Source organism: Polypterus senegalus, chromosome 6, assembly GCF_016835505.1.
Source record: "Polypterus senegalus isolate Bchr_013 chromosome 6, ASM1683550v1, whole genome shotgun sequence".
Classification (NCBI taxonomy): domain Eukaryota; kingdom Metazoa; phylum Chordata; class Cladistia; order Polypteriformes; family Polypteridae; genus Polypterus; species Polypterus senegalus.
Window position 1 is genome coordinate 184,978,278 of NC_053159.1, and position 27,690 is coordinate 185,005,967.

At 43.6% G+C, this 27,690-nt stretch overlaps 1 protein-coding gene across 1 annotated transcript in view; it reads left to right on the forward strand.

Moving 5' to 3' along the window:
* The window catches only part of osbpl6 (oxysterol binding protein-like 6), a 225,461-nt gene that overhangs the window by 88,441 nt on the left and 109,330 nt on the right, over window positions 1-27,690 (forward strand). Inside the window, exons 2-4 of the mRNA XM_039757717.1 lie at window positions 10,876-11,101; window positions 14,470-14,592; window positions 24,544-24,597. Coding sequence (XP_039613651.1) covers window positions 10,964-11,101; window positions 14,470-14,592; window positions 24,544-24,597 — 315 coding nt within the window. The 5' untranslated portion in view covers window positions 10,876-10,963. The remainder of the gene's footprint in view (window positions 1-10,875; window positions 11,102-14,469; window positions 14,593-24,543; window positions 24,598-27,690) is intronic.

The window sequence follows — 27,690 nt, forward strand, 5'->3', positions numbered from 1 at the left end:
TGTCCTCTGTCAGCAGGATACACTGCAAAAAATTGTTCTGGAATGATTAGAGCAGCATGACAAAGAGTTCAAGGGGTTGACGTGGCCTCCAGATTCCCCAGATCTCAAGCCGATGGAGCATCTGTGGGATGTGCTGGAGAAGCAGGTCTGGTCTGTAAAGGGGCACAGCTGGCACCTTACAGGACTTCAAGGAAGTGCTGCTCATGTCTTGGTGCCAGAGGACAATTTCAGAGGTCCTGTGGAGTCCATGCCTTTAAAGGGGTCAGCATTAGGGGGACCTACACACTATTAGGCAGGTGGTTTTCAAGTTGTATTGATTCTGAGCATAATGTCCACCATTTCTATTCCACAGTTTTTATGATATAACAGTTCATTTGCCTTTTTTGATCTCTTCTGCACATTGCTTCACATTCCTGAGAGTAGAGTAAAGTCCTAAATCCTTTTCAGAGGTTATTTCCTTCAGGACAAAGTGCCTCCCATTCCTTTTGCCGACCTCCTGGCTAACAGTGGAGCATCACATGGTTTGAGGTTGGGAGATTTGGGGGTCCATTTTTTGTTCAGGCTTGATCTGATGCCCATGTGCCTCTAGGATAACACAGATTGGATTGTACTTGCTGTAATTTCCATAACCTTTCGGCTACAACAGTAGATGAGATATGCAGATGAGGCCTGCTAGCACAGTCTCTGTTAGTGGCTAGCATATCTGAATCATTTTCAATCTGCATTTTTAAAATTCAATTTTCACGGTCATGGGCTCTGCGCCCGAGTGGCGTGTCTCATTGAGTTGTTCCGCGTGTTTCACGGTGAGTTGGATGAACTCTGTTACTAAAACCTGGACTCTATGTCTTCACATCAGGCTGACTGCTGCTGCTAGCCCTGAGGGGATATGAACCACCTGTTACCGTCAAAGAGCAATGCAAAAAGCAGAATCCGTGTGAGTTAACATCAGAAAGGGCATATAGCATCCTCAGGACCACAGACTGGAGACTCCATAATGTTAGAGATGACAATATGGCCCACCTACTTCAGACAGGCCCCCAAAATTCAGCTACTATCTGGATGCTGGAGCTGATCCTAGAACGGCTCACGCCAAAAAACAGACTTCAATCTGAAAATACCCATGAGCCTCAGGGAACAGGCACCAGTCTTCATCATCCAGACATGCACAGCTCAGCTCCACAAAGATGGAAATGCAGCCAAAGAGATCTCCAGGGCCGGTGGAGACATCTCTGTTTTTCTTTTTCCCTGGCATTTTTTTGTTTTATTGTAAAAAATATTTTCTTCCCCTTGAAATAATGATTGTTCAAAGAGAGGCAGGTTAAATACTTAGTCATGGTACTATATGTACTTGTTGTTCTTGTAATGCAAAGACACTTAGGGTTAGGTACATTTGCTCGGAACTCAGTCCTTGGCTGTGCCCCCTTGTCCCCACTCATACACATAGCAGCTATACCACAGAACAGGTCATCCACCTGAAGCTAAGCATGCTGTGACCTGGGGCCTCATGTGTAAACGGTATGTATGCACAAAAATGTTGTGTACGCCCATTTCCACGCTCACATCGTGATGTATAAAAACTGAACTTGGTGTAAAGCCACACGCATTATCACGCCAGCTCAATCCACTGTGTATGCAAGTTCTGCGCTCGGTTTTGCAAACTGGCGGCACCCAGCGTCAAAGCAGTGCTACTGTTCCTGTGTGGTTTCCTTTTTTTTTTTTAGATTTACATCCCTGATGTGGCTTTTATAAATACACTGTAATACCACATACCATTCTATTAGCTTAAGGCATTTGATTGTAATTAACCTGTAACAATATAATGGTCCACGGAATGGCCAAACTATTCCAAATACACAGCTGCTTTAGCGTTGTTACTCTCAGTGCACCACTCAGAGTATTTATCCCACTGTATCTGAGTGTGGAATCACAGCTCAACAGCAGCTGATCGGATTATCGGGATACAGCATCAAGCTCACGCTGCCTCAGCCATGCGCACAGTCTATTTGAACCTCCTCCTCCATACGGCAAACGCTTCAGAGCCTTTCCTGTATGGACCTCGCGGTTCAGAAACAGTTTCATCCTAAAAGCTCTGAACGCACTCAATCAGTCCATCAAGTGCTCCTGTAGAACTGTTTCTACTTTAATTACCTCACTGTTAACTTACACTACAGTTGTGATATTATATAACCTGAGCCACTTTATGAACCATTTGCACTATCTGGGCTACATGGGGACTCAATGATACAGAATGGGCGGAATAGGCCATCAATTGGAAACTCTGTGTTATAGTTAGGCACTTAATTCTATAGGAGAGGTGGAGCTTCTGTTGGAAACTCAAATGTTTTAGCTACAGTAGGCAGTCAGTGCTATAGAAGAGGTTGCACTTCAGTTAGGTGGAGCTTCATTTGGCCTCAGTTATATAGAAGAGGGGAACTTCAGTTTGGGACTAAGCACCACCTAAGAAGTGGAACTTCACTTAGGAACTCAAAGATACAGAAGAGGCGGAGCTTCAGTTACGATTTAGTTCTACAGAAGAGGCGGAGCTTCAGTTGGTGACTTAATGTCAATAGGCTCTCAGTGCTGCTGAAGAGTCGAAGCTTCAACCAGGAATTCAGTGTTACAGAAGGGGCAGTGCTTTAGCTGGGAACTAAATGCTACATTAGATGCATAACTGTGTGCCACTGCCTCTGTAACATTCATCCTAGCTGAGGCTTCAGCTAGAAATTTGCTACTATAGCAAAATGCATTATATAGAAGAAAGTAATTGAAAAGTAATGAAAAGATGAGGATTCAGTCAGGTGAAGTCAGCTTGGAGAGCATGCACTGGTACAGCGCATTTGCTGTACCCACTACACGAAGAAACAGCTCGGAATCCCATTTGGCAGCCCCCAGGCAGACCCGCGGTCCAGTCCCACACTCTGGAAATGACCCTCTATCTGCCGCAGCCAGGTGTTCTGTGGGCATCCCCTTGGCCTGGTCCAGCCACTCGGGTCCCCAACAATGAGGATCTTACGAGCTGGATCACCCTTGAGGAAGCGCGCCTCATGACCGTAGTGCCGTAACTGACGCTCCCTCACAATTCAAGTCATGTGCCTCATTCAGGACTCCATGAGCAACACAAAGTCAGCCCAGCGACACCCAAGGATTCTCTGAAGAGACACAGAACTGAAGGAGTCCAGTCTTCGCCTCAGGTCACTGCATAGCGTCCATGTCTCACAACCATATAGCAAACCAGGAAGCATCAGGACTCTAAAGACTTGGACCTTCGTCCTTTTTCAAAGATATCAGGAGCGCCACACACCCCTTTCCAGTGACCTCATGACCCCCCCATGCTCTCCCAATCCGTCTACTGACTTCATAGGAATAGTCATCAGAGACATGAATGTCACTGCCAAGGTAAGTAAACCTCTCGATGACGAGGGCAGCACTCTCTCCGCAAACAGACACACTGCTGATTGCCGTGCCCAAGAGGTCATTAAAGGCCTGGTTGCTGGTTTTTATTGACCCCCTTCTTTTGACAGCCCCTGCACGCCCAACCTACCTGGAAAGGGGTCACTCTTTGAACTGCCTTTTCCAAGGTTTCTTCCATTTTTCCCTGCAAGGTTTTTTTGGGAGTTTTTCCTTGTCTTCTTAGAGAGTCAAGGTTGGGGGGGCTGTCAAGAAGCAGGGCCTGTTAAAGCCCATTGCGGCACTTTTCTGTGTGATTTTGGGCTACACAAAAATAAACTGTATTGTATTGTATTGTATTGTATTGTATCAGGACACTCGTAAGCTCAGACACTCAGACTCCTCACTTCATCTCTCAAGCGCCCCGATCAGAGCCTGCATTTACTCTGCAAAGATCACAGCATCGTCAGCAAAGTCAAGATCAGGGAATCTTTCTTTGCCAACAGATGCCACTATCAGTCAGGAACCAAATTCTACAGAAGAAGAAGGCCTGAGGAAAATGAAATATGACTTTAACTGCATGGTGTCATTCAGACCTTAGCCCCGTCTCGTCTGTAATATTTTTTTCTTAATTTCAGTCAAAGTAAAAGAGGAATTTGGGGCTTCAGGTAGCAAACTGAATGCAACAGATTAATTCAGAATTAAATTTGAACGTAAAAACTGCAACTGGATACAGAGGAACATTCAAACTCCATGTGGTCAATGAGCAAAAAAGGGTTACTGTGAGGCATCAGCTCTAACAAGGATGGCACCTTGCCATTCTAAAAATGGCTTAGTCACTCACACTGCAGAATCTACTACTAAAAATGTCCTGAATGTACGTAGTTAAAGGCTCTTGTGCCTCCAGTCTCTGCCTGTAAATTACCCCCCATGCGTGTACTGAAAGGACGGTGGGCCTCAGTGGTCTTGTTTGTATTTTAGTGTCTCCCTAATTACTGGTGAAGTTTGGATTCGGTTTATCTGGAGGCCCTTGCGTCTGACTCATCATGGCTCCTCTGTAGCCTTTGTCGCAGCTTCTCCCAGGGGGGATACCTTTGATGCTCATCATATTTTTTTCACTCATTTGGAAGCATTTATTCATGTAAAGTTGAGTAAAGACCTGAGCCATGACAGTGCGCAGTAGGACATCTTTCGCATTTATTAAATTGCTGAACACAAGAGGGTTTCGGTGGCTTTGCGTTTTACAGCAAAATGTAGCGATCCTGCATTCACGGCACATTAATCAAACGCCATAGAGAGCTGGAGAGCAGAGAAAAGAAGAAACATCGGTTCCATGTTGGTGAGGTGGGCGCACGCTTAGGGTGCCTCTGGCCAGTCGTGTTTAATGATGTGACCAGAAGGGGTGAGCAATGAGAAAGTTTCAATAATGTGTGGTGCGCCTGAATAAATCTCAAACCCGACTCTAAGGAAACACAAAGTGACTATATAAATGTCCTTTATAAAATAAAAAATACATATGAATGGTAAATTACTAAATTTAAACTAACCCAAACCCTAAGAGAACTCGCCCCAAGAGGTATATGTCTCTCAATTTTATTCTCTATTTAAACCTTTTATATAATAGTGAGGGGTGGAGGAAAAAACGGAACAAAGTTACATTTTAAAATGGGATTAAATTGTACCAGGGCATGCCAATAATGGCCATATCCCCTACCCTAATCCTAATCCTAACCTAATCCTAATTTAAAGCAGAACTCCATCTCTCTCTATAAATATATAAATGCAACGTCTGTGTGTCTGTCCGCTTTTCACAAGAGAACTACTTAACGGATTTAGATCATGTTTTTTTTCTATAATTTTATTGAACATTCTGGCTGATTTTGCGACTTCTCTCATTGTGCTATGAATCATAGTTCCCTTACACTACCGATTTATTTGGGAGAATCCGAGAGAGACACAGCGGGCTGAGTAGAGGGGGTCGGGTCCCTTCTCACTCACGTGCCAGCCTTGGGGTGTACCTTACCTCTGCTTAGCCAGCAAACGAGAGAACTACTTAACGGATTTGATTGGGTTTTTTTTTTTATAATTTGCTTGAACCTTCCAGTTGATTTTGCGACTTCTTTTATCGTGCTAAGAATCATAGTTCGCTTGCAGTACCGATTTATCTGTGCGAATCCGAGAGACACGGGGTGGGGCCCTCCTCCCTACAGATTTTATATTTTGTTCTCCAGCCTTTGGAGTTTTTTTTTTTTTGCTTTTTCTGTCCACCCTGGCCATCGGACCTTACTTATTCTATGTTAAATAATGTTGACTTATGTTTATTTTTTATTGTGTCTTCTATTTTTCTATTCTTCATTTTGTAAAGCACTTTGAGCTACATTTTTTTTGTATGAAAATGTGCTATATAAATAAATGTTGATTGATTGATTGACATGTCGTCCTCGATGTGTATCTTACCTCTGCTTAGCTAGCAAACAAGATAACTACTTAGTGGATTTAGATTGGGTGTTTTTCTGGAATTTGCTTGAACATTCCGGTTCATATTGCGACTTCTCTCATTGCGCCATGTATCATAGTTCGTTTGTGGCACCGAATTATTTATGTGACTTTCGAGAAACACGCAATGGGCCAAGTGGAGGGGGGCGGGGCCCTCAACACTCACACGCCAGCCTCAGGGCGTTCTTTACTTCTGCTTAGCCAGAGAACGAGAGAACGTCTTAATGGATTTAGACCAGGTTTTTTTCTATGATTTGCTTGAACATTCCGGTTTGATATTACGACTTCTCTCATTATGCTATGTATCACAGTTCGCTTGTGGTACTGATTTATTTACGCGACTCTGAGAAACACGCAATGGGCCAATGGGGAGTGGGGCGGGGCCCTCCTCACTCACACGCCAGCCTCGCTTAGCCAGCGAATGAGAGAACTACGTAACGGATTTAGATGATTTGCTTGAACATTCCGGTTGATTTTGCGACTTCCCTCATCGCACTAAGAATCATAGTTTGCTTGCAGGAGCGATATATTTGCACGGATCCGAGAGACTGGGTTCGGGCTAAGGGGAGGGTGAAGCGTGACATCAGTAGTGGGGAGCCGAGTGGAGACCTCCTCATTGTCCTGTTTCACTACTACATGGGCAGAGCCGCGGGGGACGTCTAGTGTGAAATAAAGGGAAAGCAACAAGACTACTGGCCATTTCTGGTAACTCTGGAGTCTTTCTCTTAAACTGGCAGTCTAAAGTACTCACCCACCTGTTTTGTCATGGTAGGGTTCTAGGGTGACCCCCTATACTCTTTATTTCATAGACCTGAATAAAATGCCAGAAATTTCTGCTATAGTCCTCATGTTACACTGCCTGCTATAATTAGGACCTCGGGCAATGAGACAGAACAGTCAACGAAGCAGGAGGAAAAAAATGACATGTTTATTGAAGTGTTACACAGCCACGTGCAAAAGTAAGTACACCCGTGGATATTGTTGACATTTTCAACACTCACCGGCCACTTTATTAGGTATACCTTGCTAGTACCGGGTTGGACCCCCTGCTGATCTGACTTTGATTTGATTTGATATACTTTGTTGATGCCTTCTGAACTGCTGAAATTCTTCATGGCGTAGTTTCAACAAGGTGCTGGAAACATTCCGCCGGAATTTTGCTCCATATTGACCTGATAACATCACGAGTTGTTGCAAATTTGTTGACTGAACATCCATGATGTGAATCTCCCATCCCACCACCTCCCAAAGGTGCTCTATTGGATTGAGATCTGGTGACTGTGGGGGTCATTTGAGTCCAGTGAACTCATTGTCATGTTCAAGAAACCAGTTGGAGATGATGTGAGCTTTGTGACATGGCACGTTATCCTACTGGAAGGAGCTATCAGAAGATGAGGTCACTGCGGTCAAAAAGGGATGGACATGGTCAGCAACAATATTCAAGTAGGCTGTGGCATTAAAACAATGCTCAGTTCGAACTAAGGGGCCCAAAATGTGTCAAGGAAATATCCCCCACACCATTACACCACCACCACCAGCCTGAAATGTTGATACAAGGCAGGGTGGATCCCTGCTTTCATGTTTTTAATGTCTGACCCTACCATTCAAATGTCACAGCAGAAATGGAGACTCATCAGACCAGGCAACGTTTTTCCAATCTTCTGTTGTCCAATTTTGGGTGAGCTGTGTCCAAATATTATGGTGCCCTGAAATGGAGGGGCTGTGTACAAAAAGTGTTTTGTGACCAGATAAACGTGAACCCGCTGTATCGGAGTGATGGTGAGAGCGAAGTGTGGAGCAGCCCACGAAACAGAACATCAGGAGGCCTGGTGTCCTCCCTGCTATTGACATGTATGGTGTCACCATGTCAAGATCAGAAAAGCTCTCTAAGGCGGTGGTCCTTAAATGTGTTTTTTACTTTCTCATATATGAAGTATAGGGAAATTGTTGTGATTGTCCAAAATTTTGACCTCGAGAATTTGATGAATCTCGATGTTTTAGATCTCCCTGAGTCCGAAAATACCATTTTGGAATTATGTCTTTGTGTCTGTCGATTTGTGTGTGTGTAAACACGATGACTTAAATGTGCTTTCACTTGGGTCAACCAAATTTTGCAGTATTAGGTACAAGACGTAGATTTCTATCAACTTTTGGGCTATTTTCGCTATTTAGAAGTGGTACTTTACCTTTTATTCATACAGCTGCAGAGTCTGATTTATTCAACTTTACTTTTATAATAACTGTTCAATATCTATATATATAATTCACTAAGGCAAGACAACAATGGAAAGCACGGCGGAAGGGGCGTGGATTCACTAAGCCGCCGACAAGTGAGACACCAATGGCGCACGCAGGAAGGAGCCACGCCCACCAACTCCAAGACCGTTGGATACGACGACAACTCACAGAGCCACGTCCACCAACTCGGACGCAACGACACAGAAAAACCGGCGTCATTTATATTCGTCTGTCGTAGAGGTCACATGCAGCTCCGACCCACGTTGACTGTAAATAGAGGCGTGTTTCTCGCGGAGGTGAGTCACCATATGCGGCATGTAAATCTGTTTGCGAGGGGTATCCCATGGGATCCTTAAAACGTTCCTTTACAACTGTGGTTAAAACACAATGAAGTGAGCAGTCTTTAAAAAACGAGTTTTCAGTTACGACGCACCATAGCAAACTGTTTTACACGCTACATACAGCAATTCGCATCCGCGACAAACATGCGTCTCCTTAGATACTCCTGCACTTTGTACACACCGCCCTCCCACCGTGGCTGGGTGTGTTGGTGGATTATATATAGAAAGGCAGCCAAAACCGCACAGAGCAATGAAAAGTCTACGTGAGTCACAGGTGCATCTGGACTGTACAAAGACGACAACGACTCGAGTGGCGAGTTTGAGGTGGGCACATGAGCAGGCAGTGCATACTGAACGAGAAACCAGCAGACTAGCGTGACGGAGGGAGCGGAGTGGATGTCCTTCTCCTCTCCTCCCGTTCCACCGTGAGCGCCACATGGACGATTGTGTGTTGGTTCGTTCCGTGCATTGGTTAAAACCCAATGAAGGAAGCAGTCATTAAAAACCAATAAGCCCTGTGCCTCTGTTTCATTACCGTCTCACCTGCTTCACCAATGCAGACCCCGCAACAGGCGATCCGGCGTCATTCCCATGACCCGCCGGGCGGGTAACCAAAGTCTTTGGGTTCAGGGGGGAGTATGGTTACAAAGCTGAAACTTAAAGGAATTGACGGAAGGGCACCACCAGGTGTGGAGCCTTTTGCTTCATTTGACTCAACACAGGAAACCTCACCCGGCCCGGACACGGACAGGATTGACAGATTGATAGCTCTATCTCGATTCTGTGGGTGGTGGTGCATGGCAGTTCTTAGTTGGTGGAGCGATTTGGTTGGTTATTTCCGAAAATGAACGAGACTCCCGCCTGCTAAATAGTTACACGACCCAACAGCGGTCGTCCAAATTCTTAGAGGGACAAGTGGCTTTCAGCCACGTGAGATTGAGCATTAACAGGTCTGTGATGCACTTGTATGTCGGTACTGCACGAGCGCTACACTGAATGGATCAACGTGTGTCTACCCGGCGCGGGTAAGCCGTTGAACCCCATTCGTGATGGAGACCGTGGCTTCCAATTGTTCCCCACGAACGAAAATCCCAGTACGTGCGGGTCATACGCTCGCACTGATTACGTCCCTGCCCTTTGTAAAGCCCCCCATGGTCGGATGACTTGGTGGATTATATATAAAAAAAAAGCAGCCGGAACCGCAAAGAACAATGAAAAATCAACGTGGAAACCGACTGAGGCGGTGTTTGGAAAATTAACAGTCAACGTGACTCACTGGTGCGTGTGGACTGTACACAGACGAAAGCGACTCAGGTAGGGAGTTGGGGGTGGGCACATAAGCGGGCAGTGCGTACTAAACGAGCGCCGTTCAACCCCGTCCTTCGCTTTGGAAGGAGAAATCGCGACGGCGCTCCTCCGGTTTTCAGTCACGGACAATTGTATGTTGGTTCGTAGCGTGCATTGTTGCAATGTTACTTTTCTTGGTGGTTTATTAAATTACGGATTTTTCAAATGTTTATTTTTTCCTCTGTGCTTAAAAATCATTTAAAAAGCGGCCTGATTATGCGGCGTAGTTGGCTAGTATTAGTAATTTCATTTGATTTGTTTTTGATGGTTCCTTATTGAACATAAAATAAATATAATCATTGTCTTGTGGTTTACTCCTCAAATATCCATCCCCGTATCTGAGTATACGAGAAAGTCGAGGGGAGAGCACTCCCGAATACAGACTGTGGTATCATCTACTGCCTGTGAAATGCGCGTCCAGGCTTTAAATGGTACTGTCGCTCATTGTTTTTTGTGTGTTGAACATGATGGCAAACAGGCTGAGACATTCCTGTAAATCTTCTTGCACATATGAAGTATGTTTTGTGAATAAATTGTTTCCGCCATTTAAATGTTAACAGAATTTTGATTCACCCTGCGTTTTACTTATTGCTAGTCGGTGGCCATTTTGTTTGTGGTTTTCACTTATTTGTTGCTAAAATTGAGACCACAAGGCTTGGTCTCTGACCATGTTGGCGGTGGGCACTACTTCATGCACTCACCTGCATGGAAACACCTACTGTCCCTCGTAGACCCGAGTAGATTCTTTATATCCGCAGCAGGAGTCACCCCAAGATGGACCCACCGCAGTGCACATATAAGAACAACCTTGCAGTACCTCGATTAAAACTCGCCAAAAGCCTAAAATATGAATCTTGGGGAAATGTGAGAAAATCAGATGCAAATGCAAACTCAACACAGGCTGCGGCCTAGTCTCCAGAGGTACAGACCACCCCTTCACCAAGTCCCACTCTCTGTTATATAAGTGACAGGATAATCTGTGAATTTCTGACCCTTATCCACATGGCGGGCACACTCCCAGAGAGGCACCCATTCATTAACGTTTCTTTTTTCTTCTCATTTTCAGGCCTTTCATGGAGGCTCTTCCATCCTTGCTGAACATGAAGTAATGCTTTTCCGTTTGAGCTTGGCGTGTTTCTGAGCTGCTGCTCCCAATGGCTTCTCAGCAGCGTGCTCGCCGGCCCAGCGCCATGAGTTCTGAGGAGAAAGCCTCGACCCCTCTGCACAAGAGTTCGACCCCGGTGCATAAGACCACCCCCTCTGTGGCGTCCTCTCAGAGGGACAGTAGGCAGGTGAGTGTTTCTTGTTTCGTGTTTGTAAGTGAAGGATGACGGTGGTGGACCTGTGATGTTCTTTGGTTGACGTAGGCTTTAAACAAGACCACGTAACTACCTACATGTTATACTACATCATATTATACTGTATGAGGGTAAGTCAATCATTTTCTGTTCTTTTGTGGTAAGTTTGTTTGGGTTGGCCAAACAGCTTTTCCCACACACTTGTGGAAACACAACAGCAACAACAACATTTATTTCTATAGCACATTTTTATACAAATGATGTAGCTCAAAGTGGTTTCCATAATGAAGAAAGAGAAAAAAGACTAAATAAATAAGACAACAGAATTCGGGAACACTAATTAACATAGAATAAAGTAAGGTCCGATGGCCAGGGAAGACAGAAAAAACCAAAAAAAAATACTTCAGACGGCTGGAGAAAAAAAACAAAATCTGCAGGGGTACCAAGGCCACGAGACCACCAGGCCCCCACAAGACATTCTACCTGACATAAATGACCTCAAAATCAGTCCTCATTATATTCAGGGTTCACGTGGATGATGGCCATTTGGACTTCTGGCCTTTAATCCATCAATGTAGGGACATGTTTATTCAAGTGTTACACAGCCACATGCAAAAGTAAGTACACCCCACGGATATTGTTGATGTTTTCAACATACACTCACCGGCCACTTTAGTAGGTATACCAGCTAGTACCGGGTTGGACCTCCTGTTGATCTGATTTTGATTTGATATACTTTGTTGATGCCTTCTGAACTGCTGTAATTCTTCATGGCGTAGAAGGTGCTGGAAACATTCTTCAGGGATTTTGCTCCATATTGACCTGATAGCATCACACAGTTGTTGCAAATTTGCCGACTGAACATCCGTGATGTGAATCTCCCATCCCACCACCTCCCAAAGGTGCTCTATTGGATTGAGATCTGGTGACTGTGAAGGCCATTTGAGTCCAGTGAACTCATTGTCATGTTCAAGAAACCAGTTGGAGATGATGTGAGCTTTGTGACATGGCACGTTATCCTACTGGAAAGAGCTATCAGAAGATGAGGACACTTCAGTCATAAAAGGATGGACATGGTCAGCAACAATATTCAAGTAGACTGTGGCATTTAAACATCACGGTGCTTTGAGGGGCTCAGGTGATGGGGGCTCAGATCAACACAACAAGAACAGCAGAGAAAGTAGGGGTTGGTATGGATTATGGAGCTACCAAGAATGATAATGATAATTAAATGCATATACAGAGTATCAGGATTAAACTAAAATGAAGCTCTGAAAGCCATGTTAAAATAATGAGTTTTTAGCATTTTATTAAAGTGCTCCACTGTATTAGTCTGGCAAATTCCTATTGGTCTGCTATTCCAGATTTGAGATGCATAACAGCAGAAGGCCGCCTCACCACTTCTTTAACTCTTGGAATTCAAAGCAGACCCTCATTTGAAGATCTAAGGTTACGATTTGGAGTGTAAGGTGTCAGACATTCTGAGGTATAGGATGGTGCAGATTATTGAAGGCTTTGTAAACCATAAGCAGAATTTTAAAGTCAATTCTAAATGGCACCGGTAACCAGAGTAGTGACACTAAGACTGGGGTGATGTGCTCGATTTTTCTTTTCCTAGTTAAGATTCTGGCCGCTGCATTCTGCTCTCATTGTAATCGATTGATGCCTTTTTTGGGTGGTCCTGAGAGGAGTGCGTCACAGTAATCTAGCCGACTGAAAACATGTTATAATGTTATAAGAAGTCTAACTTTTATTATATTTCTTAAGTGAAAAAATGCTGTCCTAGTAATCTGATTAATATATGATTTAAAATTCAGGTCAGAGTCAGTAGACACGATGTGTCTGTGGTCACAGCAGTAAAGTGCCGTCCTTGACCAGTCACTTTCTCTTGTTGTGTTCTAGAAATAAACATAGCTGCTCCACTCTCTGATTACACCCCAGAAGAGCTGTGAGCAGTGATCCACCCTTTATAGACTGAAAGTGTACCAGGGGTCAAAATCCATAGTAGCCCTTCAGCACAATATGGAGACAGCATTTTACCAAGGTGGAGTGTTGATGAATGGATTGAGAAGTTCAAAGTGATCAGACAAGTGTTAAGAATGAAGAAGTAGCGGGGCACCCGTCCACGACAACCAAAAGCAAGACCTTACCCTGATTCTGACAAGCAGGCACAGATCTCTGCCCCCTACCATACCAGGAGCCCATAAAAAGCAGATCACAGCTCACTACTCTTGTTTTGTGCAAACGGGGAGTGAAGCGGCCCAGTTTACAACAGGAAAGTCTGATTAATCATAACTTTACCATTGTGATCAAGTTTCTACATGTGCGTGGAGAAAGACGTACATCCAATCCAAACAAAATCATCACCAAAGTGCATATAATTATCAACTTACCATTGTGTCATATTAATTTACAGTATTATGGGAGTCATACTGATGAGTGATGCTTTCTCATGAATAAAGCTTTTCTGGTTGGAGTCTCACACTCTGTCCTTGTCGGCATGTTCTCCAGGTGTTTTAATGGGTTCTCCTCCCATATCCACCAAAGACTAACAGATTAAGTTAATTGGTGGCTCCAAACAGACCAGTGGAATCGTGTGCATAAGTTGACCCAGCAATGAACTGGCACCTTATACTGGGTTGTCTCAAAACCTTGTTGGCCCAGTGTTGTTGAGATTGGCACTAGCACCCTGCAACCCTTAAACAGATTATATGGGTGGCAGAAAGTATGTAGGCAAGGTATATTATTAGAACATTAGAACACTTGAGACGAGAACAGGCCATTCAGTCCAACAACGCTCGCCAGTCCTATCCACTTAATACTTCTAAAAAAACATCAAGTCGAGTTTGGAAAAGTCTTACCTTCTACCACACTACTTGGTCACTTATTCCAAGTGTCTGTGGTTCTCTGTGTGAAAAAACTCTTGGTAATGTTTATGCAAAATTTCCCCTTAACAACTTAATCTGTGTCTTGTGTTCTTGATGAACTCATTTTAAAGTCACCATCTCGATCCACTGGACTGATTCCCTTCATCATTTTAAACACTTCAGTCAGGTCTCCTCTTAATCTTCTTTTGTTTAAACTGCATAGGCTCAGCTCTTTTAATCTTTCCTCATAACTCGTCCCCTGTAGTCCTGGAATCAGCGCAGATGCTCTTCTCTGGACCTTTTCTTGTGCTGCCTTGTCCTTTTTGTAGACAGAAGACCAAAACTGCACACAGGATTCCAGATGAGGCCCCAGCAGGGTTTTATATTATATTATATTATATTATATTATATTATATTATATTATATTATATTATATTATATTATATTATATTATATTATATTATATTATATTATAAATGTTTTTTGATCATTTAGGAAGGGGACAGCTGGGAAATCATTGAAGGACTCAAGATTGGCCAAACCAACGTCCAGAAACCAGAGAAACATGAAGGGTTCATGCTGAAGAAGCGGAAATGGCCCCTAAAAGGCTGGCACAAGGTAGTGTCTCATTTCGCTGTGATCACCACCTTCCTAAGAAATAACCCTTGAAAGTTTTTAATCTTTGTTGTATGTGATCTTACTGTAATTGAAAAGGAATTACTGCACTTTGTGTCTGTGTGACTCTTAGCCACACTCCTAAATCCGTTAAGTTCTCTTATTCACTAGCTAAGCGGATGTAAGTTACGCCCCAAGCCTGGCGGGTGAGTTCCCCAGTTCCACAGCCATCCAACTCTTTATATTCATTAACACACATCCATGGGCTAATGATGTCATGGATCTGAACAGACACTCCCTATATGAATTTACTCCACTATGTTTGTCAATACCTACATATAAATAAACTCACCCAAATCTACCAGTAGCCAGTCATAATAATGACAAAAATACATTTTATTTGTATAGGGCCTTCCTCATGATATGTTTTTGTTCATCCCACCCTTTATATCTTTGCATAGCCATCACATCTCCTCTCATTTGTTAATACCTTTGTGAATCTCCCCCAATCCACCTAACTAACATGAAATTCTATCTGTCAATTTAGTCCTGGATATCGTGGTGCCAGAGAGTGGTGATATATTGCATGTTGGTAAAGCAAGCAAATAGGAATACGAATTTCACCCCCCTGTCCATACCAACAAATAACATTTCTCTCTCTCTGTCTCTCTCTCTCTCTCTATATATATATATATATATGTTAATACATGTTTTGTGTTTATAATGCTCATCTCTTTTTTCCATACTATATATACTGTTATATTGTTATATGCTTATTGCATCTGAGAGGGCATGGCAGATGTCTGCTGACTACTGACCAATCACAAGTGTAAATACCCTTTTCAAATAAGTGAAGTGGTACAATGTCCGATGTTTTGCTTCAGGTGCTGACATCCGAGGTTTGATATCCTCAAAGGGAAGTAAAAGTGTGTACATTTGATGAGCCCCAATTAGGGTTAAACACGTGTTGTGTACTCTTTGTATTATTTGGCAGCTACTATATATATATATATATATATATATATATATATATATATATATATATATATACTGCTCAAAAGAATTAAAGGAACACTTTTTAATCAGAGTATAGCATAAAGTCAATGAAACTTCTGGGATATTAATCTGGTCAGTTAAGTAGCAGAGGGGGTTGTTAATCAGTTTCAGCTGCTGTGGTGTTAATGAAATTAACAACAGATGCACTAGAGGGGCAACAATGAGATGACCCCAAAACAGGAATGGTTTAACAGGTGGAGGCCACTGACATTTTTCCCTCCTCATCTTTTCTGACTGTTTCTTCACTAGCTTTGCATTTGGCTACAGTCAGTGTCACTACTGGTGTCACATGAGGCGATACCTGGACCCTACAGAGGTTGTACAGGTAGTCCAACTTCTCCAGGATGGCACATCAATACATGTCATTGCCAGAAGGTTTGCTGTGTCTCCCTGCACAGTCTCAAGGGCATGGAGGAGATTCTAGGAGACAAGCAGTTACTCTAGGAGAGCTGGAGAGGGCCATAGAAGGTCCATAACCCATCAGCAGGACCAGTATCTGCTCCTTTGGGCAAGGAGGAACAGGATGAGCACTGCCAGAGCCCTACAAAATGACCTCCAGCAGGCCACTGGTGTGAATGTCTCTGACCAAAAAATCAGAAAGACTTCATGAGGGTGACCCAAGGGCCCCATGTCCTCTAATGGGCCCTGAGCTCACTGCCCAGCAGCATGCAGCTCGATTGGCATTCGCCATAGAATACCAGAATTGGCAGATGCACCACTGGTGCCCTGTGCTTTTTACAGATGAGAGCAGGTTCACCCTGAGCACGTGACAGAAGTGAAAGGGTCTGGAGAAGCCATGGAGAACATTATGCTGCCTGTAACATCATTCAGCATGAGCAGTTTGGTGGTGGGTTAATGATTGTCTGGGGAGGCATATCCATGGAGGGTCACACAGACCGCTACAGGCTTGACAAAGGCACCTTGGCTGCCATTAGGTATCAGGATGAAATCCTTGGACCCATTGTCAGACCCTATGCTGGTACAGTGGCTCCTGGTGCACGACAATTCCTGGCCTCATGTGGTGAGAGTATGCAGGCAGTTCCTGGAGGATGAAGGAATTGATACCATTGACTGGCCACCACACTTTCCTGACCTAAATCCAATAGAACACCTCTGGGACATTATGTTTTGGTCCATCCAATGCCACCAGGTTGCACCTCAGACTGTCCAGGAGCTCAGTGATGCCCTGGTCCAGATCTGGGAGGAGATCCCCCACAACACCATCTGTCATCTCATTAGAAGCATGCACCGATGTTGTCAGGCATGTATACAAGAACACAGGGGCCATACAAAGTGCTGTGTACAATTTGGAGTTGCTGCAATTAAATTTTGGCAAAATGGACTAGCCTGCCACATCATTTTTTCACTCTGATTTTTGGGGAGTCTTTGAATTGAGGGCTCTGTAGGTTGATCATTTTCATTTCCATCAAACGATGTGGCATCCTTTCGTTCCCAACACATTACCCAGTCTATATCAGTATAGATATCCAGGAGGATTTCTTTTTCCCATTGAGATCTGATGTGTTTTCAAAGTGTTCCTTTAATTTTTTTGAGCAGTTTATATATTATATTGTATAATACATATACTGTATATGTATTGTAGCAAAAAGATTTTGTGCCAAATGTAATTTGTGAAATTTATTTCATAAAGCCATGCATTTCAGCCAAGAAAGAGAGGCTGCCAGAGAGATTGACAAATGACAGCTGTAATTCAGGTTAGGGAGATGAACAGAAAACATGTGAAGGACACAAGTAGGTTATTTTAAAAAGTGGTGATGTCTGCTTGACCAATATGGTTGAAAAACACAGAGTCTGTGAAGGTATAAATAACCAGCCAGTTCTTCTGGTAGCCACCCGTATCTGACATGAATTCTATGAATATGCAATTGTGTGAGTGTTTATAATGATGAGGATCCAGCACGACATTAGAAGCGTCTCACTATGCCACCGACATTCCTCGCTGCTGGATGGGACAGCTATGTGTCAGTATTCTCCCACTTGCTTGTGATGTCTCTTTGCTTCTCTCTGGCCTGAATATGTATGTATACAGGATTATGTATTGTATTCTGGGAACGAATGTTATCTTTTCAAGCAAGTTAAATATATTTGTCTCTTCTTGTACCATATTTCTCTCCTCTGTTATTATTATTATTATTATTATTATTATTATTATTATTGTCAACCATTGGGTACAAAAGGGATGGTATTGGTTTTAGTCAATTGTACTTCAAGAAACACATCCCTGGGAATAAAGAGCAGCCCCTGCTGGGTACATGTATATATATTGTAAGAGAATCAAAAGGACAATGAGAAAGAGTTATGGTACCTCCCTAGTAACTATGTATTGGGTGGTCCAGATCTAATTATGCAATTTTCATTACGCTATAACTTATTAAGTTTATTACATAGAAAATCACCTGAAAAATCCCAGACCATCGAGAAGTGTGCGAACTGACGACATGAAGAATCATCTTCGCACCGAACTGGAATCGTCCCCGCATAAATCAAAGTCAATCCAGATGAACTGGATCTGCATAATTAGATCTGGACCACCCTGTATAATTATTATATAGAGGTCTTTTCAGTCAAGAGTCCAGGGCATATCTGGGAAGTATGGTGAGCATTTTAGTTTTCAGTCCTCTTGGCAGGAAGAGGTGGGTCCAGGAGGACTGTCAATCAACTGGTCTGCAGAGGGTGGAAGAGAGAAAGGCATTAAGACACAATGAATTACAGTCACTAGAGCCCTTTACCCTGTCATTTATGTGCACATGCGTGACTATATACTGTGTGTGTATATATATATATATATATATATATATATATATATATATATATATATATATATATATATATATATATATATATATATATATATATATATATTATACTAATAAAAGGCAAAGCCCTCACTTACTGGCTGACTCACTCATCACTAATTCTCCAACTTCCCGTGTAGGTAGAAGGCTGAAATTTGGCAGGCCCATTCCTTACAGCTGACTTACAAAAGTTGGGCAGGTTTCATTTAGAAATTCTACACGTAACAGTCATAACAGTGGACAATGTCCGCCATGTTGAACTTTCTTATTTATGGCCCCATCTTCACGAAATGTGGTAGGCGGCTTCCCTGCGCTAACCGAAACCGATGTATATACTTATTTCGGTGGTATGACGCCACTGTCGGCCGCCATATTGAACTTTCCAACGGTCTTTATTACTTATGGGCCCATCTTCAAGAAATTTGGTACGCAGGTTCCCAACGCTAAATGAATCCTACTTACATACATATATACGTCCATAGCCTGCAGCTCGGTCACCATGTGAGGTGGCGTTGGGTCCCCCATCTCAACGCCTCCCACGTTGTTGGCTGCCTGCCTATATAAGGCCGTCCGTCGCTCCAGTCTCTACATTCCCTTCCTTGCTTCACCACGGTATTCACGTCTCCCTGCTGATAACTACAGCCTTTTTATTTAATCCACGGCTTCTCCGCTGTTTTATTGTTCGTTTATTACGATTATAGTTATTGTGTAGGTATTTTAGACTTACTTTACATTGTTCAGGTACCCATTTCCTTTATAGTTCCAACCGTACCCCATTAACATGTCTATCGAGGTGATCACCATCGATCAAAGAACTGTCACTTACCGAGTGGTTTCCATGCCTGGAGATGGCACCTGCCTTTTCCATTCTCTGTGTTACATATTGCACGGCCATATCAGGCTCACTCTTGATATCCATTGTGTCTTATGTATTGAATGACTGGGACAGGTTCAAGGTGTGGACTGATGACGGTACAGGAGATAATTAGACTACACAGGAGCACTAGAAGAGTGAAATGCTTAAGCCCTTCACCTGTGGATCTTCATGTGAGTTGATGGCTGCCGCTGAATTGTTCGGTTGTCGCTTTCAAGTGTACCGAAATGGCCAAATATTTTACACCTTTCGACAACCGCCGATGCCTCTTAAACATCTTAGATTGACAGGTGACGATTTCAGTAGTGGACACTTTGATGTTTATGAATGTTTAAACTCTCAAAAGCTGGATGTAAAGTTATCGATGAAACCGGTTGTATACTTACAACGCTTGACAGATGCTGAATGTCACTTCAACACAACAAGTCCTACAAATACTGTCGTCATTGAAACAAACCATGAAACTCAAACCGATTATGACAGCAGCAATCCAAGCTGTGAGATTTGACACAAGATTACTGTTCACATGGCCGACTGTACGTTACATGCTCAAGAGTAAGCTCAGCGCACAGCTTGGTCAGATTACAACCGGAGGGCCGAACTGACAATGTGGTATACAAAGAGATCCTTAACAAATAATTATTGGCATGTTTACCCTCAGTTTAAAAAGGTTTACTTTTCTTCTTAATAAAAATTTTAAGGCAGTACTTCGCCGCTGCGAAGCGCGGGTATTTTGCTAGTATAAATATATATATATATTGTCGCAGATGGCTGGGGGCGACCCGGCTGGGACGCCTTGGAAGACCAGAAGAGGGCATACGCCCACCTCAGACCACGTGGGGGCGACCACCCTGGTTGCTATGGGGACCACGGGTACAGAGCTTTGAAGCTCAACCCTGTAGGGGCCCGTGGTCACCGCCAGGGGGCATCCCAACGCCTTGGAAGCCCTGGACCTCAGTACTTCTGCCACACCCGGAAGTGCTGGGGGGTAGACATGCAGGGACACCCAGAGTGCTTCCAGGGATGCAGCCGGCACTTCCGCCACATGGGGGCGTGTCAGTGGAAGATTGCTGGAATACACCTGGAGCACATCCGGGTGCTTTTAAAAGGGGCCGCCTCCCTCCATTCAGGGGCTGGGGTCGGGAGTGAGGAAGACAAGGTCTGGGAGGAGGCAAGGAGGTGGCCTGAAGAGAAGAGAAAGGCATTCGAGGTTGGCCTGGACTTTGGGGACTTTGAGGGGGTTTTGGGGTGCACTTGTTTAAATATGACTGTAAATAAACATGTGTTGGGTGACGCCAACATGTCCACTTGTCTGTGTCTGGGCCAGCCTCCACAATATATATATGTTATGGCCAAAACACAAAGTTCTGCCAGTTCCTGAATGGACCAGCCATTTCACATTTTGTATTGGCAAAGTCCGATTACTAGAAATGACCAGTGTATAGGCTACTTTGGACGGCCATTTCGCGAAGTGGCGGGAAATCCCTGGCCAAAATTCGATGTGTGCCATGCTGTGACGATAATATTCCGTTCGTCTGCTGCCTTTCAGAAGAGGTCCTGCCTCTGTGACTTGTTCTCCTTATCTGACACTGCGGTTTCATTGTGAGTACTGTATTGCCCGTATTTGTATAGTATTCTATATGAATGCTTTCAGTTCACAGGTCAGGTCTTAGGGCACGTATAACATGTGTGGTGGGGTGTGATGACACATATTGCTGGAAGGAGCATGCAGTAATTATGCTGAGGACAGAACATGGTGTTCTCAAACAACTGTGTTCCAGAAGTGAGTTTTCCATTCTGCACAAGAAACTGCTCACACTGGAATCCGTAGGCACAGAAGAAAAATCACTACAAACCATCGCGTCTTCCCAATCACTGTGCGGCGGCCGAGGCTACACTCGATGCAATTGCACTACTAAGTGCGCAACAAATCGCTGCACATGTAGAAGTAAGAAACGGTCATAAAAGTTCATCTTGTTGTACAGTAACAAGTGATAATGGATATCCATAAAGTAAAGGGATTGTATTAAAGTTTGAAATTATACAGACCCATCAAAATGTGCTCATGCTTTTTTTTGCTAGTTTGCAAACTGGCTGGCCAAATCCCAAAATCAAGGAAAGATCGGACATTGGCTGGTCAATTTATAGCGACATTGGCCATTTCCCGATTTGGCCGGACACTTCCCACTTTGCCCGCTTTGACCATAAAATATGTGTATTCTCGATGGGGAGTTTACTGGCCATAGACCTCAAATTTCTATTTTTTGTTCCCTGAGCCACTTAGTTCTCACATTTGCCTTATGGTCTGGTGCTCCATCATGCTGGATTGTTCATTGTTCGTCACCAAACTGTTGTTGGATGGTTGGGAGAAGAGAAGGATGTTTTAGTTCCATTCTTTATTCATGTCTCGGGACTGGGGCACCACCAGTGCAGAGCTTGCTCAGGAATGGCAGCAGGTACATGTGAGTGAGGTGAAGACTTTTGGAGGATGGCCTGGTGGGTGTCAAGAAGGGCTGCAAAGAAACCAAGAAAAACATCAGGGACAGACTGATATTCTTGGATTGGACTGCTGAGGACTGCTGGGGTCAAGTCATTGTCTCTGATGAATCCCCTTAATGATTGTTTGGGGCATCCGGAAAAAAGAAAACGTGAGCGGCGCTACCATCAGTCTTGTGTCACTGTGCCAACAGTAAAGCATCCTGAGACCATTCATGTCACGTGGGGTTGCTTCTCAGCCAAGGCACTGGGCTCATTCACAATTTGGCCTAAGAACACAGCCATGAATAAAGAATGGGACCAAAACATCGTCTGAGAGCAACCTCTCCCAGTCATCCCAGAACAGTGTGGTGACTAACAATGAACAATCCAGCATGATGGAGCACAGGGCCATAAGGCAAAAGTGACAACTAAGTGGCTCAGGGAATAAAAAATAGAAATTTGAGGTCCATGGCCAGTAAACTCCCCATAGAGAATATACAGGTGCCGGTCATAAAATTAGAATATCATGACAAAGTTGATTTATTTCAGTAATTCCATTTAAAAAGTGAAACTTGTATATTAGATTCATTCATTACACACAGACTGATGTATTTCAAATGTTTATTTCTTTTAATTTTGATGATTATAACTGACAACTAATGAAAGTCCCAAATTCAGTATCTCGGAAAATTAGAATATCAATTAAGATCAATGCAGAAAAAGGATTTTTAGAAATGTTGGCAAACTGAAAGGCATGAACATGAAAAGTCTGAGCATGTACAGCGCTCAGTATTTAGTTGGGGCTCCTTTGGCCTGGATTACTGCAGCAATGCGGCGTGGCATGGAGTCGATCAGTCTGTGGCACTGCTCAGGTGTTATGAGAGCCCATGTTGCTCTGATAGTGGCCTTCAGCTCTTCTGAATTGTTGGGTCTGGCGTATTGCATCTTCCTCTTCACAATACCCCATAGATTTTCTATGGGGTTAAGGTCAGGTGAGTTTGCTGGCCAATCAAGAACAGGGATACCATGGTCCTTAAACCAGGTACTGGTAGCTTTGGCACTGTGTGCAGGTGCCAGGTCCTGTTGGAAAATGAAATCTGCATCTCCATAAAGTTCGTCAGCAGCAGGAAGCATGAAGTGCTCTAAAACTTCCTGGTAGACGGCTGCGTTGACCTTGGACCTCAGAAAACACAATGGACCAACACCAGCAGATGACATGGCACCCCAAACCATCACTGACTGTGGAAACTTTACACTGGACCTCAAGCAACGTGGATTCTGTGCCTCTCCTCTCTTCCTCCAGACTCTGGGACCTTGATTTCCAAAGGAAATGCAAAATTTACTTTCATCAGAGAACATAACTTTGGACCACTAGGCAGCAGTCCAGTCCTTTTTGTCTTTAGCCCAGGAGAGACGCTTCTGACGCTGTCTCTTGTTCAAGAGTGGCTTGGCACAAGGAATGCGACAGCTGAACCCCATGTCTTGCATACGTCTGTGCCTGGTGGTCTTTGAAGCACTGACTCCAGCTGCAGTCCACTCTTTGTGAATCTCCCCCACAGTTTTGTTTCACAATCCTCTCCAGGGTCCAAGTGGTTATCCCTATTGCTTGTACACTTTTTTCTACCACATCTTGTCCTTCCCTTCGCCTCTCTATTAATGTGCTTGGACACAGAGCTCTGTGAACAGCCAGCCTCTTTAGCAATGACCTTTTGTGTCTTGCCCTCCTTGTGCAAGGTGTCAATGGTCGTCTTTTGGACAACTGTCAAGTCAGCAGTCTTCCCCATGATTGTGTAGCCTACAGAACTCGACTGAGAGACCATTTAAAGGCTTTTGCAGGTGTTTTGAGTTAATTAGCTGATTAGAGTGTGGCACCAGGTGTCTTCAATATTGAACCTTTTCACAATATTGTAATTTTCCGAGATAATGAATTTGAGACTTTCATTAGTTGTCAGTTATAATCATCAAAATTAAAAGAAATAAACATTTGAAATACATCAGTCTGTGTGTAATGAATGAATCAAATATACAAGTTTCACTTTTTGAATGGAATTACTGAAATAAATCAACTTTGTCATGATATTCTAATTTTATGACCGGCACCTGTATATATTTTACGGCCAAAGCCTGAAATTTGCCAAAGTGGGAAGTGTCCCTTCAAATCGGGAAATGGCCATTGTCACTGTAAATTGACCAGCCAAGATAAGGTAAAAGTAAAAGAGCTAAGTGGCTTGGGGGAGAAAACATCGAAATTTGGGGTCCATGGCCAGGAAACACCTCAGGCCTTAATCCTATTAAGAACTTGTGGTGAATCCTCAGGAGGCAAAAACCCACCAATTCTGACAAACTCCAAGCATTGATTATGCAAGAACGAGCTGCCATCAGTCAGGATTTGGCCCAGAAGTTGATTGCCAGCCTGCCAGGGGGAACTGCAGAGGTCTTGAAAAAGAAAGAAGGGCCAACACTGCAGATATGGATTCTTTGCATAAACTTCATGTCATTGTCAATAAAAGCCTTTGAAACTTCTGAAATGCTTGTAATTCTACTTCAGCCTACCATAGAAATATCTGACAAAAAGTTCTAAAGACACTGAAGCAGCAAACTTTGTGAAAACCAACATTTGTGTCATTCTATACGACTGTAATGTTTCATTTGTTTGCCTTTATCTGTCCCGATGAGTTTTTAATGTAATTGTGGCCTCTGTGACCAAAGCCTTTTCCTCCTGTCTTGCAGCGCTTCTTTGCCCTGGATAACGGGATGCTGAAGTATTCCAAGTCACCCATTGAAGTAAGTGCTGTTTTTCATCAATGTTTTACTTAACTGAGTGATACAGAAGGAGGAAGAAGAGGGAGTTGGGCGGTGGGTCGAGGTGAACTTTCTTCCATTTTGGCTTTTTTAATTTCCATATCAGAGTCATCCTCTCTTTGTGTTTCTCGTGTCATTGGTATGGTGCATCTGACTGCTTGTCTCTGTTAAGGACATTTGCCCCCAAAATCAGCCACTTATCCTCCCTGAGACGGCAGTCGAACTCTGGGGTCCTTTGGTCAACCAGATGAACTCTTCCAGCTGTCAAAAGCTGTATCATAGTATTTGATATTTTGGCCATTGTTTGTAAATTGTCATTTAAGAACAAAGTAGGTATTTTAAAAAAAGAAACAGCTTTCTGAGGATTAGGCATATACAGCGTTGTGTGAAAGTTTTCAGCCCCCTCGGTGTTTGTCCTGTTTTGTCACATTACCACCTGAAATTTAAATGGATTTTTGGGGGTGTAGCACCATTTGATTGACACATGTCTACCACATTAAACGTGTAACTTGTTTTTTTATTGTGACAAAAAGACAATAAACCATAAATCCTGAGTGTGCAATTCCAGCTGCAAGTCTCCTGGTGGGGCGGCACGGTGGCGCAGTAGGTAGCACTGCTGCCTCGCAGTTAGGAGACTTGCGTGGAGTTTGCATGTTCTCCCTGTCTGCGTGGGTTTCCTCCCACAGTCCAAAGACATGCAGGTTAGGTGCATTGCCGATCCTAAATTGCCCATAGTGTGTGCTTGGTGTGTGTGTGTGTGAGCGCCCTACGGTGGACTAGCGCCCTGCCCGGGGTTTGTTTCCTGCTGGCAGTTGGCTGGGATTGGCTCCAGCAAACCCCCGTGAACCTGTAGTTAGGATATAGCAGGTTGGATAATGAATGAATGGATGGAAGCCTCCTGGTGATTGTCTCTATCAGTTTAGCAAACTTAGCCAATGAGATTTTCCTCCGTTCCTCAAGGCAGAACTGCTCCAACATCTTCAAGTTCGATGGGTTGCCTTGGTGTTCAGCCATCGTCATGCCACAGATTCTGCATTGGACTGAGGTCTGGGCTTTGATTCGGCCATTCCAAGATGTTTCCCTTTAACACTAGAATATCCAAAGACTACAGATGAAGTCGTAATCCCGGGCGAGCTCAGTAGGCCCTGCTGTTTTGTTGAAGGACATGCGTGTGGCAGACTGACTGGCAGGATGATGCCTGACCTCTTGCTTCATCCAAATGGTGCCATCTTTCCCCTTCACAGCTGGTGCAGCTGCTTTGTTCTTATGTGTGAGTGGAGGTTTTTAGCTTCTGTTCTCTTTCTCAGATGTAGAACCCTCATCCTCATCTGTATCAGATCGGGGGGAGCGTGAACGCAACTGAGAGAATAAAACTGAATAATTGAATAATAATAATAAAAAAAAACGCGAACTTTTACAAGTACCATAAATTTACACAGACTCAAATCAAATGTATGTTTTTATTCTATAATATCATTAATAAGAGCACTCATTACTCAAAACAGTAAATCTAGGAAGGGCCTGGAATTGAATTCGCAACCTCTTGATTACGAGTCAGCAGTTCTAACCTCTGCACCAGCCTAGCGGTCGTGTCAACATCGTACCCTAACCTGATTCCAAATTCTTCCGTTATATTCTGGAATAAAAGCACACTTGTTTTGTTATACGTGTACCTTTTGTGAAAGTGTTTACTTGATATTTGGACTTTCGCACATTATACACTCCATGACAAAATTTTGTCATTAGTACTATAACATGAAAAAAGTTTCTGTTTTTGTTACGTGTTCAGCATTTCTTGCCTCGCATTTCCTGTCATCCTACACTTATCCAGATCGTTTTAAACATGGAACACACATGAAATGTATATATTCAAATAACGATATATTATCTACCCTATGCAACTCCAGGCACCTCACACCCAGATAAACAGACTTGAGCTGGGAAAGCTTTTTGCCCGACTGATGGAATAGCAGGTGGCTTGCTGCTTGTGCTGATCGACACATTTACAACACAAAAGACACTGAATGGAGAGGTGCAAAGGGATTTGAGCTGGGCCGGGATTATGAGTTTTTTCGTAGGCTTCAGGGATTCTAGTGTTAAACCCCTCCAGTGTCACTTTATCAGTATGTCAAGGGTCATTCCTTGTCCTGCTGGAAGGTGTACCTCCATCCCAGTCTCAAATCTCTGGCAGACTCAAATGGGTTTTCTTCCAGAATTGCCCCGTTTTTTAGTGCCATCCATCTTTCCTTCAATCCCGACCAGTATTCCTGTCCCCACAGCATGATGCTGCCACCACCGTGCTTTACAGTGGGAATGGTGTTCTTGGGGTGATGGGAAATGTTGGGTTTGCACCACACATGGTGTTTCCCATGATGGCCAAAAAGTTTCCTTTAAGTCTCATCTGAACAGAAAGTCTTCTTCCAAGTGTTTGGTAAGTCCAACATATTCTGTTGGTACAAACTTCAAACGTGTTTTCTTATTTGTTTTTTCTTTAAACAATGTTTTTTTGCTGACCACTCTTCCATTAAGCCCCACTCTGTGAAGTACCCAGCTTAAAGTGGTCTGCTAATGGATCTTCAGTGTTATCCTTGGTGTCTTTATTGCATCTGATTAACTCTTTCAGGGCGGATGTCGACTTCTTCAGGGGTAGAGGACGGGAATCAGCTGTAAACTGCGATGAAACTGTTTTCGTTTGACTCTCTTTGCTAGAAGGAAAGTTAGCTTCAGTGATCTGACCTTGATTGCCTACGCGTGCATGAGTAGCAAAGAGATCTGGTGAGAGACCAAAACGAATGGGCAAAGCAAAATTCTCCATGGGTGATGTTTTGCGCACTATCGTTGAATCAGACTTCTCAGAATCCGATTTCGATGCTAGTGATCTGGAGTTGGAGATCAAAAAACGAAAGTGAGGTACCAGCATCAGCTGATCGCGGTGCTGAACACATTTGTGTAGCTGATGCACTTACAGCAACGTTCTCCTGGGAGGACCGCCACTTATGATGACATGAGGTACAAACTGGATTGGGTCACACTGCGATTTCTACCCCTGGCCCCACGCAACTGCTGCTGCCAGAA